The sequence below is a fragment of the Oryx dammah genome, unplaced genomic scaffold (genome assembly GCF_014754425.2).
Source record: "Oryx dammah isolate SB20612 unplaced genomic scaffold, SCBI_Odam_1.1 HiC_scaffold_29, whole genome shotgun sequence".
In the NCBI taxonomy this organism is placed as follows: Eukaryota; Metazoa; Chordata; class Mammalia; order Artiodactyla; family Bovidae; genus Oryx; species Oryx dammah.
In genome coordinates, this window is record NW_024070213.1 from 35,245,833 (window position 1) to 35,262,570 (window position 16,738).

The window sequence follows — 16,738 nt, forward strand, 5'->3', positions numbered from 1 at the left end:
CTGGTATGCTTGCCTGGAGAATTCTGTGGACAGAGGAGCCTGGCAGGCTACAATCCACAGGATCAAAAAGAGTCAGCCACTACTGAGCAACTAACACTACACTTTCTGGTGAGTACAGCTGTTCTATTACCCGGTGGTTCCGTAAAGGCAGTAATGATGTTTTATTCTTGTTTCCATCAGTGCCTCGTGCAGTCTTCCCAGTAAAACGCTTGTCAAATTAAATGAAAATGTCCCATAGCTTTTCTTACCTACCACTGTAATAATTGTAGTTGCAACCCTTCTAATCTTTGCAGGAAGCATGCCATTGCCAGCCAGCTCTGAACAAGGACAGTCCTATTTGTATTTCTCTCAGGCTTTCCTGCCATTGTAGGCTTGTCTGCTGACTTCCTGTCTTCTGGCTCAGTTACTCCTGGGCCCAGCCTGCAGGGTACATTTGTGGTCCCTTTTAGGTAGAGCATGAGGTTTGTGCTGGAACCCCGCCCTCAGAGGAAGCACTGCTGGTAGCTTTACATAACGAACAGCATCACAGCACAATAGCACGCATGCTGGCCACTGCATGTCACGGACACAGCATCCCTTCCTGCTGGCCGTGCCGTTTGGGAGCTAGTTACCAGTCCTCTCTAAGCCTCAGTTTAATCCTGTGGAGAGTTGGGATAATCATAACCGACTGCCACCTAAGGCTGATCCAAGGCCTTTAAGAGATCATACATGTCACTCACTTAGTACAGCACTGAGCACACAGCACTCATCAAATGTCAGTTTCTATGAGTCACAGTAATGCTAGTACGCAGGATTTCATTTAATCCTCATAGCATATTATTTACCATAGACAGGGTTAATATTTAGCTGGTTTGCATAGATGCGGCCTTGCTAGTTGCTAAAACTATTGCAGTATTTCCTAGTTTCCAGATTACCCACTCTCTCAAGCCCTCCAAGTCCTGCTCCCCTCCCCACGACCCTGCAGCCTTCTCTGCCCAGCTTCTTTCCTTGGGATCTCTGTCCGCTTCTTTGCTTCATGTTCCAGCAGCTAATGGAACAGGATCCCACAGAGCAGGAGGCCTCTGGGATCCAGGCACAATTCAGCTCGTTCAACTCTGAGTGTTGACTGGCTGACTCTACTTTCTTCATGGATAGGTAACGTGAAGTGCAGAAGCAATCAGGAAAAATCATGGGTCTTGCATAAGGGAATCCTAGCAAATCAGACTTCAGAATCTGAGGCCCAGGTTCCTTCTGTGACATTGAGCTTCTCCTTAGAAACTGATTAGAAAAACTAACAAGAGCCATTTTGGCTTCTTGAACTTTGAGGACTATTACTGGACGCCAGGGGCTTTCCCGGTGGCTCAGGGGTAAAGAATCTGCCTGTGATGCAAGAGGTGTGGTTTTGATCCCTGGGTCTGGAAGACACCCCTGGAGGAGGGTATGGCAACCCACTCCAGTATTCTTGCCTGGAGACTCCCATCAACAGAGAAGCCTGGTGGGCTTACAGTCCATGAGGTTGCAGAAAGTCAGGCATGACTGAAGTGACTAAGCACGTACCTGAATTCTAGCAGGTTCAATTTCTGATTAATTTAGGAAACCAGTCAATGACAACTGAGAGCCCACACCTCATGTGCCTGCCCTGGTCCTTCTTACCCATTCCACTTCCATGCCTGAGTCTCATTTAAAACAATTTGGTCCAATCCTTTCACCCTCACTTCTGGTCTTTAAGATGAAAACTCTATGTACATCCACACTGTGAAATACTTACCTTTTCTATCGCTGTATTTCAAAATAAGATGAGGATTAGAAAGATGTTAAGATGTACACAAAAATGTGGTAACTCATGGATCATATGTATGAATACTAAAGAGGAAATTTTAGAGGATAGATCCCACCACAAGAATGAAATCCAGAGTTGGGAACTGAAAAAAAGATGCCTCTTAAATTGAAGACACATGTCTGGATTTAAAATGTGGACAGTAGAGGTGGCGTTCCTTTCTTAATTGTGCATTCTGAAGCTATAACCTCTAGCCTCCTTCATCCCTGGAAATGTAAACATTTTAAAAGTGTCTTATTATGTTCCAACGACTTTAAAATAGGTTTTGAAGATTGAGCAGTTTCATAATTGGCTTAATTAGATCCAATTACACAATTAGCATAAATTGGAAATAATAGAATCAGAATGTGTAATTTCATAATTATAACACATGACAATAAAGCAGCAATTAAGTCAGCAAATGCTGCTGATGCAGAAGGGGTGCATATAAATCTCAGAAGACCTGATGTCTTTCATGAGCCCACCTCCCTCCTGAAATAGTTACTGCTCAAAAATACCGTTGAACTAAATGAGATTGATTTTGAGTTCCAGACACAGAAAAACAACATCTGGTAAATTCTTAGTTCTTTTCCTTCCTTCTGGGTGATTAGATTGCTTTTCTATCTCATTAAAGGATAGCCTCTCTCTTTATGAAGTCTTCATAGATCATGGAAGAATTCATTCCAAAGGGTGAATCATGCCGAACAACCCACCATTGTGCATGCCTGCCCTCTGCCAGACCAGCAGCCTCAGGTGCACTCCTGAGTGCTTTGCATGTATGTGAGGAGCTGGTCTTGAGAAATACTTAGACGACAGAGGGATTAAGTCACCAGTCTCTCAAATCAGCCATCTGATTTTTAATATTGTATCCATTATACTTGGTTCAGGTGGCATACCCTTCCTGCTTTGTCTTTACCTTTTGATTTTAAAAGAGGGGAAAAGATGATATTTGCCTAATGAGAAATTCATAGTCTAAACTCATGCAGCTATTTTGGTGTATCTTTCTGTAAATTATGTCCAACTACCAGAGAGCTAAGAAGAAACTGTTCATTTGTTAATTCACTCATTATTTTATGTACTCATTCAATAAACGTTTAAAGCTTCTTGAGGGTAGAGATTGTGTGTGCTAAGTTGCTTCAGTTGTGTTCAACTCTTTTGTGACCCCATGGACTGTAGCCCACCAGCTTATTCTGGCCATGGGATTTTCCAGGCAAGAATATTGGAGTGGGTTGCCATGCTCTCCTCCAGAGGATCTTCACGACCCAGGGATCAAACACACATCTCTCATATCTCCTGCATCGATAGGCAGGTTCTCTACCACTAGTGCCACGTGGGAAGCCCAAGGGAAGAGATTACTTCTTGTTTAGTCTTATGTATCAAAACCACAGAATAGCTGCTAGCATAGAAGAAACACTAAATGTCTACCGAGTTACTTTTAATGTACATTACAGATATCACCTGCTCTGGTCTTACACAGAACAAAAGCTACTCTATTCCTAGTTGTGGCCTTCAAGAAACTTAAAATTGTTTTTGTGTCAAGACAACTATTATGTTAACAAAAACATGAGTTAATTGGTACAATTATTATGGAAAACAACATGAAGGTTCCTTAAAAAACTAAAAATACTATCATATGATCAAGCAATCCCACTCCTGGGCATACATCCAGAGAAAACTAATCTGAAAAGATACATGTGCCCCAATGTTCATAGCAGCACTATTTCAATAGCTAAGACATGGAAGTGACCTAAATGTCCATTGGAAGATGAATGGATAAAGAAAGTGTGTTATATATACACAGTGGAATATTATTCAGCCATAAAAAGAATGAAATAAAACCATTTGCAGCAAAATGGATGCAACTAGAGATTATCATACTGAGTAAAGTAAGTCAGACAGAGAAAGACAAATACTCTATGATATCACTTAATATATGGAATCTAAAAAGAAATGATACAAAAGAACTTACCAAACAGAAATAGAGTCACATATATAGAAAACAAATTTATGGTTACCAGAAGGGGAAAGGGGGGACAGGATAAATTGGGACACTGGGATTAGCAGATACAAACTATATAAAATGGATAACCAACAAGAACCTATGGTATAGCACAGAGAACTCTACTCAATACTCTGCAATGACTTATATAGAAAAAAATTTTTTAAAGAGTATATGTGTATGTGTGTGTGTATGTATATAATATAAAACTGATTCACTTTGCTGCACAGCAGAAACTAACATAATGTTGTAAATCAACTGTATTCCAATAAAAATTAAGAAAACAAAAAAACCCCATACAACTCCAGCCCCCCAAAAAAGAACAAGTGAAACTGTCCCAGCTGACATCACCACGATGTCCACCAATAATTATTAGTCAAGAGTCAAATAAGCATAAGAGCTTAAAAGTGCCATACACTAAAATGAGGAACTGGTACCCCCCAAAGCCAAGGTCATGGGGCACGGCCAGCCAGGGTCTGGGTTGCCACCCAGTACACCAGAACACGTGGGCAATTCTCTGAACAAGCAGGGTACCTGCCTTTCCGGTACCTCTGATTTCAATCTCACTGTTTGTCAAACTAAGTACTAAATATTCCCAAAGGTCCCTAACATACCTTGGCAAATGAGCAACTGAAAATCTGAAAATGTCTCCAAAATGTTACAGAAACCTCTAAAAGCCTTGGGCATTTTTTCTAATGGTCTCTATTTTGTTTGTTCCTCTTCAATATTGTCCTTTGGGTAATGGCAGAAGCAAAGGGACGTAGTGATGCTCACAGGCCATTACTAGCACAGGCTACAGGACTTACCCTCCTAGGCCCTTTCCTCCTAGTTTATTGGGTTCTTTTTCATTATTTTTACTTTCCTGCACGGTCCTTCCTTTTCTGTCTCCCAGTTAGTGTCCCCCAATAAACACTAGCTCAAAATATCAATCCTCTTATAAAAAATGAGAACTTGTTTGCCAGAAGAAAATATATTCCCCAAATACCTTGATCTACTCACATCTCCCATAACAATATCCCAAAAGAGTTTTGTGTTAATTCAAAGACTCAGACAGTGGATAGTTAAACAGCTTGATGCAGGGTCTGAAGGCAGGAGTGAGGAAGTTTTAAGTTCCTATGAATATTTTAGAGGTTTGACCCTGTCACTGGGTGGACGTAGAGGCACAAATGTATTTTCTAAGAATCTAACCCCTAGAAGCAATATATCAATTTATTTATAATATATGCTTTAATGCATATAAGTATAAATATTCTTTATGCATGTTGTGTGTCTGCCAAGTTGCCTCAGTCCTATCTGACTCTTTGTGACCTTTTAGACTGAAGGCTCCTCTGTCCATGGGCTTTTCGAGGCATGCATACTAGAGCGGGTTGCCATGCACTCCTCCGGGGGATCTTCCCAATCCAGAGATCGAACCTGTGTCTTTTATGTCTCCTGCATTTGTAGGCGGGTTCTTTACCACTAGTGCCACCTGGGAATGAGTGCCACTCATTTTACCTGAGCATAAAATTGATGGATTGGAGGTGAAAAAATACACAGAGGGGAGAAATAGCCCCAAACTTGGTATATTCTTATTTTTCTCATTTCACCAGAAGACAGGAAGCATTTGCTAAGAGCCCCTATGTCCAAATTGGGCTTACTTATAGTGTAGTAGAATTCAGATGAGTTGTTTCATGAACAAATATGAGGAACTTCCTTACTTTATTTTGCATAAATCCTTGAGGGTAAAACCTATGTCCTTCATGAAGAAATGAAAACTTCTTCTAAAGTTCTATTGATAAACAAGCATTTAAATCAAACTGGTAAATGTATCTAATTTTAAAGACCAAAAATTGAAGTGGTAGGAAAATAGAAGGTTTCCTACCAAGCTGTTTAAAGTGATTACCTTTGTCCTGGAGGAAGAGAAAAATACAGTCTGTGAAATGAGCTACAGACATGTGTCGACTTGCCATGAGCTCTAAAATCTTCTCTCTCGGTGGGTCAAGATTAGGAGGCCATAATCTCCATGGAGCTTGGAGTAACAATTTTCCAAACTGGGTTTGTCAGCTACAGATTTTCAGAAGTTTTCCAAAAGGGCTATTTCAGCAAATGAACACTCTTAAGAGTCAAATGACTTTTTGTTTCCATCCTTCCTAAGCTTAGTATCAGTCTTCCTTCTCCTGACCATTAAAATTCAGGACCAGTGCCTATTCCCTTAGATGTGCTCTGCTTGGATGAGAATGAGACATTTCATGCTTGAATAAGTTTGTGGTTCTCCTCCCTCTTGTCCTGGTTCTTGAAGAGGAGAGGATGGACAGACACACGGAAATGTAAGTTTTAAACATTCAAGAACAAGAGCCCGGCAAAATGGTGATTTTCATATGAGGGCTAAAGATGGGTCAACAGTTTCTTGGCAGTTACCGGGGATTTCCTTACCCAAGATCCAAAGGCTTGGACCTGTCTCTTCTTTGCAACAACTGATGCTGTGAACTCTGACACTGAAAATGCTCATCTCTAGGCTTCTGACACACTCCACTTCCTGGTGCTTCTTCTACCCTTTTTATTGTCTTCTTTTTCTACTTATTTTATTTGTCTTCTTCCTTCTTCCTCAAGATGAGATCCACCAGGTTTTGTCTCTGGCTTTCTCTTCTCCTCTCTTTATATTTCTCCCTTCCCTGCCACTCACTAACCTGATGGTGCCAGCTGTCTTTCTATGTGGATGATCCCAGGGAAAACTGTCAATTACTGAGTACCCAAGACACTTTTTACACATCATCTCACTGATCTCACACCCATTTTCTGCCTCTCAGGTGAGGAAGCAGAGTCTCAGGGAGGTTCAAAGACTCACCCAAGATACCAAGACCACACAGCAGATCCATGCTAGAGTCAGGGTGTGAGTCCAGATCTTTCTGGCTGTAAGACTCCTACTGTTGTCACTATACCATCTCTCCCAATGACGCAGCCTCTTGTCTTGTTTCAAAATCAACAAGTCGTCTTCTCTGACTAGTTTCTCCTCCTCACAGAGACTTTCTGAAACCCATTCGCTACCTCTCTCCCAATGACCAGGCTCACTCACAGCGTCAGGTGGCCCTGGCTCAGCTCTCAGCCTTTCACCTGCTCCTCCACGGCCCCCTCCTAATCTTGTCAACTGCCAAGTACCACCTCTCACTTCGTCTTTCCCTTCCCCAAACCAGCCCACTCACCTCTGCCTGAACACTCTACTGGGCCATATTATTCCCTTAGGTAAAAACCTCTGTGGCTTCCCTTTGCTGAAAGAAAATAATGACCAAAACCTACACCTCTTACTCAAAAGTCCAGTTGACTTTTTGGGTCATAACTTGAAGGTCATAACTTGCAGAACTTCCTTAGAAGTAAACCATGTGCTGGTGAAACCAAGCAAGTAACTATCCCCTGAGTGTCTGAATGTCCCATTTTGAGGCTTTTCTTTAAGCTGCTCCCTCTGATAGGAACTCACTCTTAATCCAGTAGACACTCCTCATCTGCACAAACTCTACCCTGTCTCATGTACTACACATACACACACACACACACACACACACGCACACCCCTGAAATGCCTTCCACCACCTTCCCGTTAGTTCTTACTCTGCATCGTTAAGCCTTCAGACTTTTCTCTTTTCCACTCTTAGGGAACTTGGTTTGTTGTACTTTAGGTTTATTATTCACCTCCTCTTCTTCAGTTCAGTCAGTTCAGTTGCTCATTGATGTCCAACTCTTTGCGACCCCATGAATCGCAGCACGCCAGGCCTCCCTGTCCATCACCAACTCCTGGAGTTCACTCAGACTCACGTCCATCGAGTCAGTGATGCCATCCAGCCATCTCATCCTCTGTCGTCCCCTTCTCCTCCTGCCCCCAGTCCCTCCCAGCATCAGAGTCTTTTCCAATGAGTCAGCTCTTCGCATGAGGTGGCCAGAGTACTGGAGTTTCAGCTTTAGCATCATTCCTTCCAAAGAACACCCAGGGAAGCTCTAAATTCTTTGGCTTTAAGAAAGGAATGTTTCAGACTTCAGTGTATTCTCCAAAATCTTTAGTCCAAAGGACATAATAGATGACTGATAAATATATATTAATTAAATGTAACTCAAACTTTGATAAAATACGGCAGTGTGAGGTCACATTGTATTTACTTACTTTTCTAAATTAAAAAAAAAAAAAATTGTCCACACCTCAAGGCATATGGGATCATAGTTCTCCAACCAGGGATGGAACCCACAAGCCCGGCATTAGGAGCATGCAGTTTTAACCGCTGGAGCAATAGGCAAGTCCTGAGGTCACATGTTAAATGAATGCTTACATGATTTTCCCCTGGTAAGCAGAAACAAAATGTTTCACACAAATAGTCTCTGAGTATCTTGAGATCAAGAATAAATGATGACTGTAAGTGTCTATTCTCAAAATGATAACCTGTTTCCTAATTTAGAAGGAAGAGAGGGCAGAAAAGGCTACATGGAAAAAAAGAAACAATATTAGGTTCTGCCCACTGTCATATAAAAATGGAGAGAAAATAACTTATAGTAGGATGCATGTCCATAATAAAATAGGATGAAAAATGCTGAATTAAAAAAACTCAGTTTACATGGAGCTCTCCTGTGACACATAAATATTGTCAGGTAAGGTAACAGTGCAATGTTAAGATGTTAGTAACTTAGTAACATGTTAGCCTCTGAACATGTTCTTTGGTTGTTCATTATATTGTAGCTTATGCCTTCCTAAGTGGATATAAGCTCCCAGAGGGGAAGATACAGACCCACTGTTACCTGGCTCTCCTGACACTCTTGTGTTTAAAATGTTATCCTTGGGATGGGGCTTTCCAGGTGGTGCTAGTGGTAAGGAATCCACCTGCCAATGCAGCAGATCCAAGAGATGAGGATTCGATACTTGGGTCAGGAAGATCCTCTGGAAGAGGGCATGGCAACCCACTCCAGTATTCCTCCCTAGAGAATCCCATGGACAGAGGGGCCTGGCGGGCTACAGTCTATAGGGTCACAAGGAGTCAAACATGACTGAAGTGATTGAGCATACACACATTCTTGGGACTCAGCCTTAAAGAGAGTCCTGGCTCTTTGAAGGCCTCATTCTCAAATAATTAACACAACTTTGGAGGATGGTTTTTGAGGCAAAATCCAATATATGGCCACGTTTATTATAAGAATACAAGAATTTATATCAGATGCAAAGATTTGTCATTATTCAGTTACTAAGTCATGTCTGACTCTTTGTGACCTCATGGACTTGCAGAAGACCAGGCTTCCCTGTCCTTCACTATCTTCCAGAGTTTGCTCAAATTCATGTCCATCGAGTCGGTGATGCTATCCAACCATCTCATCCTCTGTCATCTCCTTCTCCTCCTGCCTTCAATCTTTCCCAGCATCAGAGGCTTTTCCAATGAGTCAGCTCTTTGCCTTAGGTGGCCAAAGTACTGGAGCTTCAGCTTCAGCATCAGATGCAATGATATTCACTAACTCAATGGACAGTGGGTTTGAGCAAACTCTGGGAGATGGTGAAGGACAGTGAAGCCTGGTGTGCTGCAGTCTATGGGGTCACAAAGAGTTGGACATGACTTAGTGACTGAATGACAAAATGCATATCATGGATACAGGAAAGTTGCAACTCTGACTTCTCTTTAAGCCAGTACATTTTAATTTTCAATGAAACAGAAGAAACTTTGAATTGTGGACAACCACACTCTCTATGCAATGCTACTGATCGTGAGGAGGAGTCACAAGCAACTGGACATAGCAGGATCAGGGCAAATCCATCACCAACACTGGTCAATCGATCCAAAATGTACACTGACAAAAAGTCAATGCTGTCCCACTGGGGTTGAACATTATCCCCTCCCCAAACACTCTTTAATTGCTTAAATGCTTGATTTCTGAAATTCAAGGCATTTCTTGAAATATGAATCATGTGCCAATGTGAAAGTTCCAGATTTGGGGAACTGAGACATTAGTGATGACAGGAAGCATGAGGTCAGAAGATGACAGAAAGGACTGAATTCACTGCACAGAGAATTCTCCAGGAAATACCATCTGTACATCTGAAGCTTAGATTTGGTTAGTATAACCAAGACGTCCACTAAGAACCAATGATTTAGCCAGGACAGAGGTTCTTCAGTGATTGACAGTCCTATTTAAAAGTTGACAAAATGACTGCTAGAACCTTTGCATTCTGGAAGAAAGGTAGGGTAGGGAATTGGAAGCATACATCGATCCAAACCCTCTCCTCACTCACCACAATCATTTGAGCCACGTAACTTTCAGGTCCGGTATATTCAGTTGGGTCTTTCACCTTCACCAGGACTAGGAAGTACAAATAATGCCACATATTGTGTTCTGACTTGATGTGTTCCTCAAAAGAAACCGTTTTATTATCAAACTTGTCCCTCTCGAGTCCTGCAAAAAAACCAGGAGAGACAATGTGTGTAATGGGTCATTTAATCAGCACTCATTTTTGGCATAAAAACATAATCATTGTTGTGAAGAAACATTTTCTGAAAGAGTGTGACAATTTAAAATGTTATGATTAAAAACAACGCAGTACACAAGACCTCCAGAAAAAATGCCAGAGTTTTTCATTTCTTCCCAACTAACATTATCCCCTGTGGATCCTGGGAAAAGTGGAGTCCTATTATAGATGCAAAATTTGCAGACAATTTAAAACATAACCAAATAAAAATTGTCAAATTATAATAAATTGGACAAGTCTAAGAAAAAGAACTCAAAATGATTGTGCAAGAAAAAGCACACTTGCTAATAATCGGGGCAGAAAAAAAAAATGCCATTTTATCCAGGAACTTGGGTAGAAAGAGAAAAAAAGGCAGCTAACAGTCATCTCTTTTCAAAACCACTTGTAATCAGTGAAGGGCAAAAGAGTGTCCACAGAGATCTGTGCTCCAAATGCAATAAGGATTCACAGGCTTGTCCCACCCTTAGACTACTGTGTTCCAGGCATTCTGGGGAGGGGAAGGTCTGATCAATTTCCAGGGAATATTTTTTTAGCTTCTGGAAGAACACTGAGGAGAGGATCTGGGTAGTAAGATGCTTTTCTCTCAAAGGTTGAAGGGGAGATGAAAGGAAATGAATGGAGATGAAGAAAAACGTCTATGGAAAAATGAATTAGACTGCCAAGTAAAATGGGATGTTGGGATTCAGTCTGGTTTTGCAGTTCGGATACTGGAGAAGAAATCTGGAAATTGAATTCCAAAACTGGTTACTTTCTTCCTAAACATATTTTTTTAAAAAAAAGTCATCTGGCCCTTTAGGCATGAAGAAGACCCTTTAAACAATAAGATACAAAGTACATAAATCAAAAAAAGTCTGTCCCCAATGAAGGTGTGACCTTTTAAATTATATTATTGGATGTTTTTACGGGAAATACCATAAAATTTAGCTGGCTGATGGTCATGCCTTGTCTTACTTGACCTATCGTCAGCTTAGCATGCTTCAAATAAAAATCCAATCCTCTCCCCCGAGCTCCACCCACGTCCTCTTTTCATTCCAGTCTTTCAGTTTTCAAGCCAAAAGTCTAGAGTCATCCTTGAATCCTCTGTCTCACATGTCACATCCAATTCATGTTGAAATTCATTTGGTACTTTTACAATTTGCCCCACCTTCACCTTCCTCTGCTGGGTCCACAAATCTGTTCTCTACTAGGCTCATGAATACCATTTTTTCTAGATTCCATATATATGCTTTAACTATACAATACTTGTTTTTCTCTTTCTGGCTTACTTCACTCTATAAGAGGTTCTAGGTTCATCCACCTCACTACAACTGACTCAAATTCATTCCTTTTTATGGTTGAATAATATTCCATTGTATACATGTACCACAACTTCTTTATCCTTTCATCTGTTGATGGACATCTAGGTTGCTTCCATGTCCTGGTTATTGTAAATATTGCTGCAATGAACACTGGGGTACAAGCATATTTTAGAATCATGGTTTTCTCACGGTATATGCCCAGGAGTGGGATTTTTGGGTCGTATGTCAGATTTCTTCCTAACTTTTTAAGGAATCCCCATACTGTTTTCCATAATGGCTGTATCAGTTTACATTCCCACCAACAGTACAGGAGGGTTCCCTTTTCTCCACATCCTCTCCAGCAATTATTGTTTGTAGATTTTCTGGTGATGGCCATTCTGACTGGTATGAAGTGATACCTCATTGTAGTTTTGATTTGCATTTCTCTAATAATTGAGAAAGTAGCTCTGACATATATACACTGTGTGTGTGTGTGTGTGTGTGTGTGTGTGTTAGTGGCTCAGTCTTGTCTGATTCTTTGCAGCACCATGGACTGTAGCTCACCATGGAATTCCTAAAGCAAGAATGCTGGAGTGGGCTGCCATTCCTGACCCAGGGATTGAACCCAGGTCTTCTGAATTGTGAGCAGATTCTTCACCATCTGAGCCACCAGGGAAGCCCATATATACACTATTGTATATAAAATAGTGGGAAATAACTAAATAACATAGAGAGCCCAACCTGGAGCCCTGTGATGGCCTAGAGGGGTGGGGTGAAAGGAGTGAAAGGGATATATATAATTTATGACTGATTCACATTGTTGAATGGCAGAAACCAACACAAAATTGTAAAGCAATTTTCTACCAATTAAAATATTTTTAAAAAATTTAAAAAAAGAAATTGTTTTGGCTGTATCTTCAACATATACCCAGGATCTGATCACCTCTCACCACCTCCAAGGCTACCACTCTGGTTTGAGCCATTATTGTCACTCATCTGGTTTACCCAAATAACCCCCAGGCCTCCTTGCTTCCATGTTTCCTCTCTAAGGCCTGTTCTCAACACAGCAGCCAGAGTGGCCCTTTAAAAACCTGAGTAGGATAGTGTCTCTCTTCTGTTTTAAACCCTGCAGTGGTTCCTCATCTCCTCAGAAAAAAGGTCAACATTCTTACAATGGCCCATGAGTAGGGTTGCCAGGGAAAATACAGGATCCACAGTTAAGCTCAAAAATTGAAAAAATAATGAATAATTGTTGAGTTTAAATATATCCCATGCAATAGCAGCTTGCTAAACCCTATTTGATGTGGCCCTCCAGCCTTTTTAATCTTATCTCCCATCTCCTCTCCCTGGCTAACTCTCCCCAGCCACCAAGAGCTTCTCTGCTCTTCCTGGCACCCAGATCCCTGCCTCAGGGCCTTTGAACTGTTTCCTCTTCCTACAGCTCTCTTCTCTCTGATATCTCTTGGACTAACTCACTTGCCTGCTAGTTTTTCTCAAACCTCACTTTCTCAATGTGGCTTAATTTGATTGCTTTATTCAGTCTGTCCCCCTCCCTTTCTACTGATACTTTTGATCACTCTTTCCTTTGTCTTACAGTGTTTTTCATCTCCAAACAGACTGAAATAGCTGTATCAAAGGTGTTCAATTAAACTGGACCACACGTCTCAGGTATTTAGGTAAAAGTTATTGTGCAAGAAAAATCCAGCCTGCTAATTAGCACAAAAGAAAGGCATAATGTTTTATCTGGGAACTTAGATATGAGCTTATTATGTTGATTATTTACTCCATGTCCATGGGCAGATATATGTGTCTCTTTTCTTCAGTAATGGTCCCTGTAGTTTAGAACATTGCCTGGCACGTAGTCAGCACTGAATAAAATATTAATTGAGTGAATTAAGAGTATATCACTAAGAACAAAACAGAATTGAAGAGACACAGGAAAGAGTAGAATATAAGCAGAAAGCAATGAAGCAGCAGAAGTTGTAAACTGGCGGAAATCAGGAGGTAGAGCCACAGGTAGAGAGAGGGAATTAGAATGGCCCTAGAAAAGAGAAAGGGGGAAGCTGAGAAAAAAGTTGGGTAATAGCGTATGGTGGGGCTGCGGGTCTTGCTAAATTAAAGCACCTGGCTTTCCATGATGGCTCTTTTGCTTACTGCATTTGTTATCTTAAATTGCTCATGTATTCTTTCAATAAATGCTCATTATTTTAAGAAAAAAAAAGGAATATGTCACTAGGATTCATATAATCCTAGGATGTTCCACTAGGATGCATATAATCAAAAACAAATAATAGCAGTATTGATGACATGGATAAATTGGAACCCTCCTATACTTCAAAAATAGTTTAGCAGTTTCTCAAAACTTGAACACAGAGTTACCATGTTACCAGCAATTCCACTCTTAGAAATAAATGTATGTCCATACAAAAGCATATACATGAGTGTCTGTAGCAGCATTATTCATAATAGCTAAAAAGTAGAAACCCAAATGTTCATCAACTAATAAAAAGATAAACAAAGTATGGTATATCCGTACAATGGATATTTTTCTGCAGTAAGAAAGTACTGATGCATGCTAATATGAACCTTGAAAACATACTAAGTGAAAGAAGCAAGTCACAGATGACCACATATGATACGATTCCATTTATACGAAACGCTTAGGACAGACAAATCTATAGTGACAGAAAGTAGATCAGTGGTGGCCTAGGGCTGAGGAGGATGGTCAGTTTGATGGGAAGGAAGGGAACAGTGATGGCCAAAGGGTAGGAGGTTTCTTTAGAGGGCAATGAAGATGTTCTAAAATTATGATGATACATGTACACCCGTGGCTGATTCATGTCAATGTATGGCAAAAACTACCACAATATTGTAAAGTAATAAATTAATTAATTAAAAAATAAAATTATGATGCTAGATACACAACTCTGAACATACTAAACCCACTGAAAATGTATACTTTAAATGAGTCTATCATAAGGTTATGTAAATTATATCTCAACAGAGCCATCACAGAAAAATGGAGAAAATTTTAAAGTAGCTTTCTCCTAGAATCCAATTCAAACAATTACCTACCTACGTACCTGTTGCAAGGTACACAGATCTATAAAGATAAAAAGACAATGTGTACCATCAATCAATCCATAATAGGGTAAAGGAAACAGACAAATTGTATTATATTCTAAGTGGTATAAACTATCAAGGAAACATAAAGGAGGACAAAACGAGTTCTGACCAGATACATTTTAAAAGGTTTCAACAAGGCATAAAGTTTTAAACGTCTGACCTATGAAACATGACCTTGGCAAGTAGAGAAGAGATGATCAGTAAGAAAGGGTACTTAATTTTTACTGAGCACCTATTTATGCTGAGAACTATAAAGATGTTTAAATATGCTATAATAACAACAATAGTCAATCTGACCTTCCAGCATGTGAAAAAAGAGATTCAGAGGGATTTCATTGATTGCTCATGTTAATACCTCTACTTAGTGGAAAAGTCAGCCAATATTTAAATAAAAATATTCCTGACTCCAAATCTATGTTCTTTTGCCTCTGGGCAGAGGAAATAGCACAGCAAAAATTGAGATGAAAGCAAATGCCCTGTTTGGGGAACTGTCAATTCTTCTGGTATGGTCAGGAGGGAACACTCGGAAATGAAGATGAAACGGTACATTTGGCACAAACCCTGAAAAGTTTTACACACAAAGCTAAGGAGTCTGCACTTTATTCTGAAGGCTTCTGAGTGGAGCCTAGCATACTGGGTGCTGTGCTTTAAGTAATTTCTGCTGACAGGATTTAGAGGAAGACTGAGAGAAGAGGAGAGGGTGGGAGTCCAGGGGGCCAGGGCACGGGAGGAGGCCTGTAACGGAGGGAAATTGGTTGTCTTTCATCATCATTAGATCTTACTCTCTAAGCATTATAGTCCACTCGTGTGGTTTCAACCAGCATCACGCTGATGATTTCTCAATCTTTATTCCCAGTACCGACCTTTCTTCTCAACTTTAGATTTTATTTCCCGCTGCCTCCTGAATAACTTTACAGGCATGTCAAACTCAACTAATCAAAGATTTATGTTTCTAGCCCTTCTCTTCTGCTAATGAAGTCCCTGTCCACCAAGGAACCTGATGCTGCCCTCAGACTCATGGACTAACTATCCACTCTGCACATATCCTGTGGTCACCCTGACTTTCTCACTATTCTCCAAACACACCAAATCCTTTGAAAACCCTATGCCTCTATCTAGTCTCTTTCCTACTTTATAGGAATTCCTTCTCCCAGAGCCAGCTCAACCACTGGCACCACTCTGACTCCCTTGGTTGAGCCTTTCAGTGTCTTTCTGCAAAAACTTGTCTGTTTCTATTGATTCCTTAGGCTCTACTACTTTATTGTCTGATTTATTTTTTGTATTACCGGCACCTGGCATAGCAATTGGAAAACAGTTGACATTCAACTAAAGTTGACAGAATAATTGAATATATGAATAAGAGATTGAAGAGGACTCACAAATGAAAACTGAAGAGGGCTTGATGTCCAATTAGAGGTATAGATTTAGTAGGAATGAAGGATGACTGACTTTTCTGACTTGGTGAGCGAGTTTAAGGTAATATCAACAAATCAAGGGGAAAAAAATAGAAGGAAGAGATTTTAAAGGGAGGATATGTTTGATATGGGATGGGTTCCGCTTAAGATGCCTATAGAAAAATTAATGCTGGGGTGCTAGGTAGGAAGCTGGGAACTCCAAAAAAGCATTCAAGATGTAACTCTACTAGTTCAAGGATAAATGCCATAAAACAACAATGAAAGCCAGAGCATTGCATAAGATGACTAAAAAAGAAAGAAAGGATGGGTAAGAAGAGTTCTGTGTGCCCAACACCAACTTTTCCGGAACAATGAGAAGACTGCACTTATGCTGGGTTTCACACCCAGGATGACTAAGGTAAGGGCACATATCCACTCAGCAGCCAGGCATTCCTATTCCTCTGCTCTGCTCTGTTTTTCTCCTAGTCCTTGTTGTCATTTGACACTCTATGTATGTTAGAAAATAAGCTCCATGATGACAGTGCTTTTTGTCTGGTTTTGTTCACTGCAAGATCCTACTACACTGCGAATATGAGTATTGAACAAACAGGTGAATGAATGACTTTCATGCATAAGTTTAGAGAATAAGAGAATAAAACAATGCATAACATATAAGAGAATA

At 40.4% G+C, this 16,738-nt stretch overlaps 1 protein-coding gene across 1 annotated transcript in view; it reads right to left on the bottom strand.

The window, feature by feature from the left end:
• The window catches only part of ITPR2 (inositol 1,4,5-trisphosphate receptor type 2), a 594,002-nt gene that overhangs the window by 62,097 nt on the left and 515,167 nt on the right, over nucleotides 1-16,738 (bottom strand). Inside the window, exon 55 of the mRNA XM_040234592.1 lies at nucleotides 10,026-10,186. Coding sequence (XP_040090526.1) covers nucleotides 10,026-10,186 — 161 coding nt within the window. The remainder of the gene's footprint in view (nucleotides 1-10,025; nucleotides 10,187-16,738) is intronic.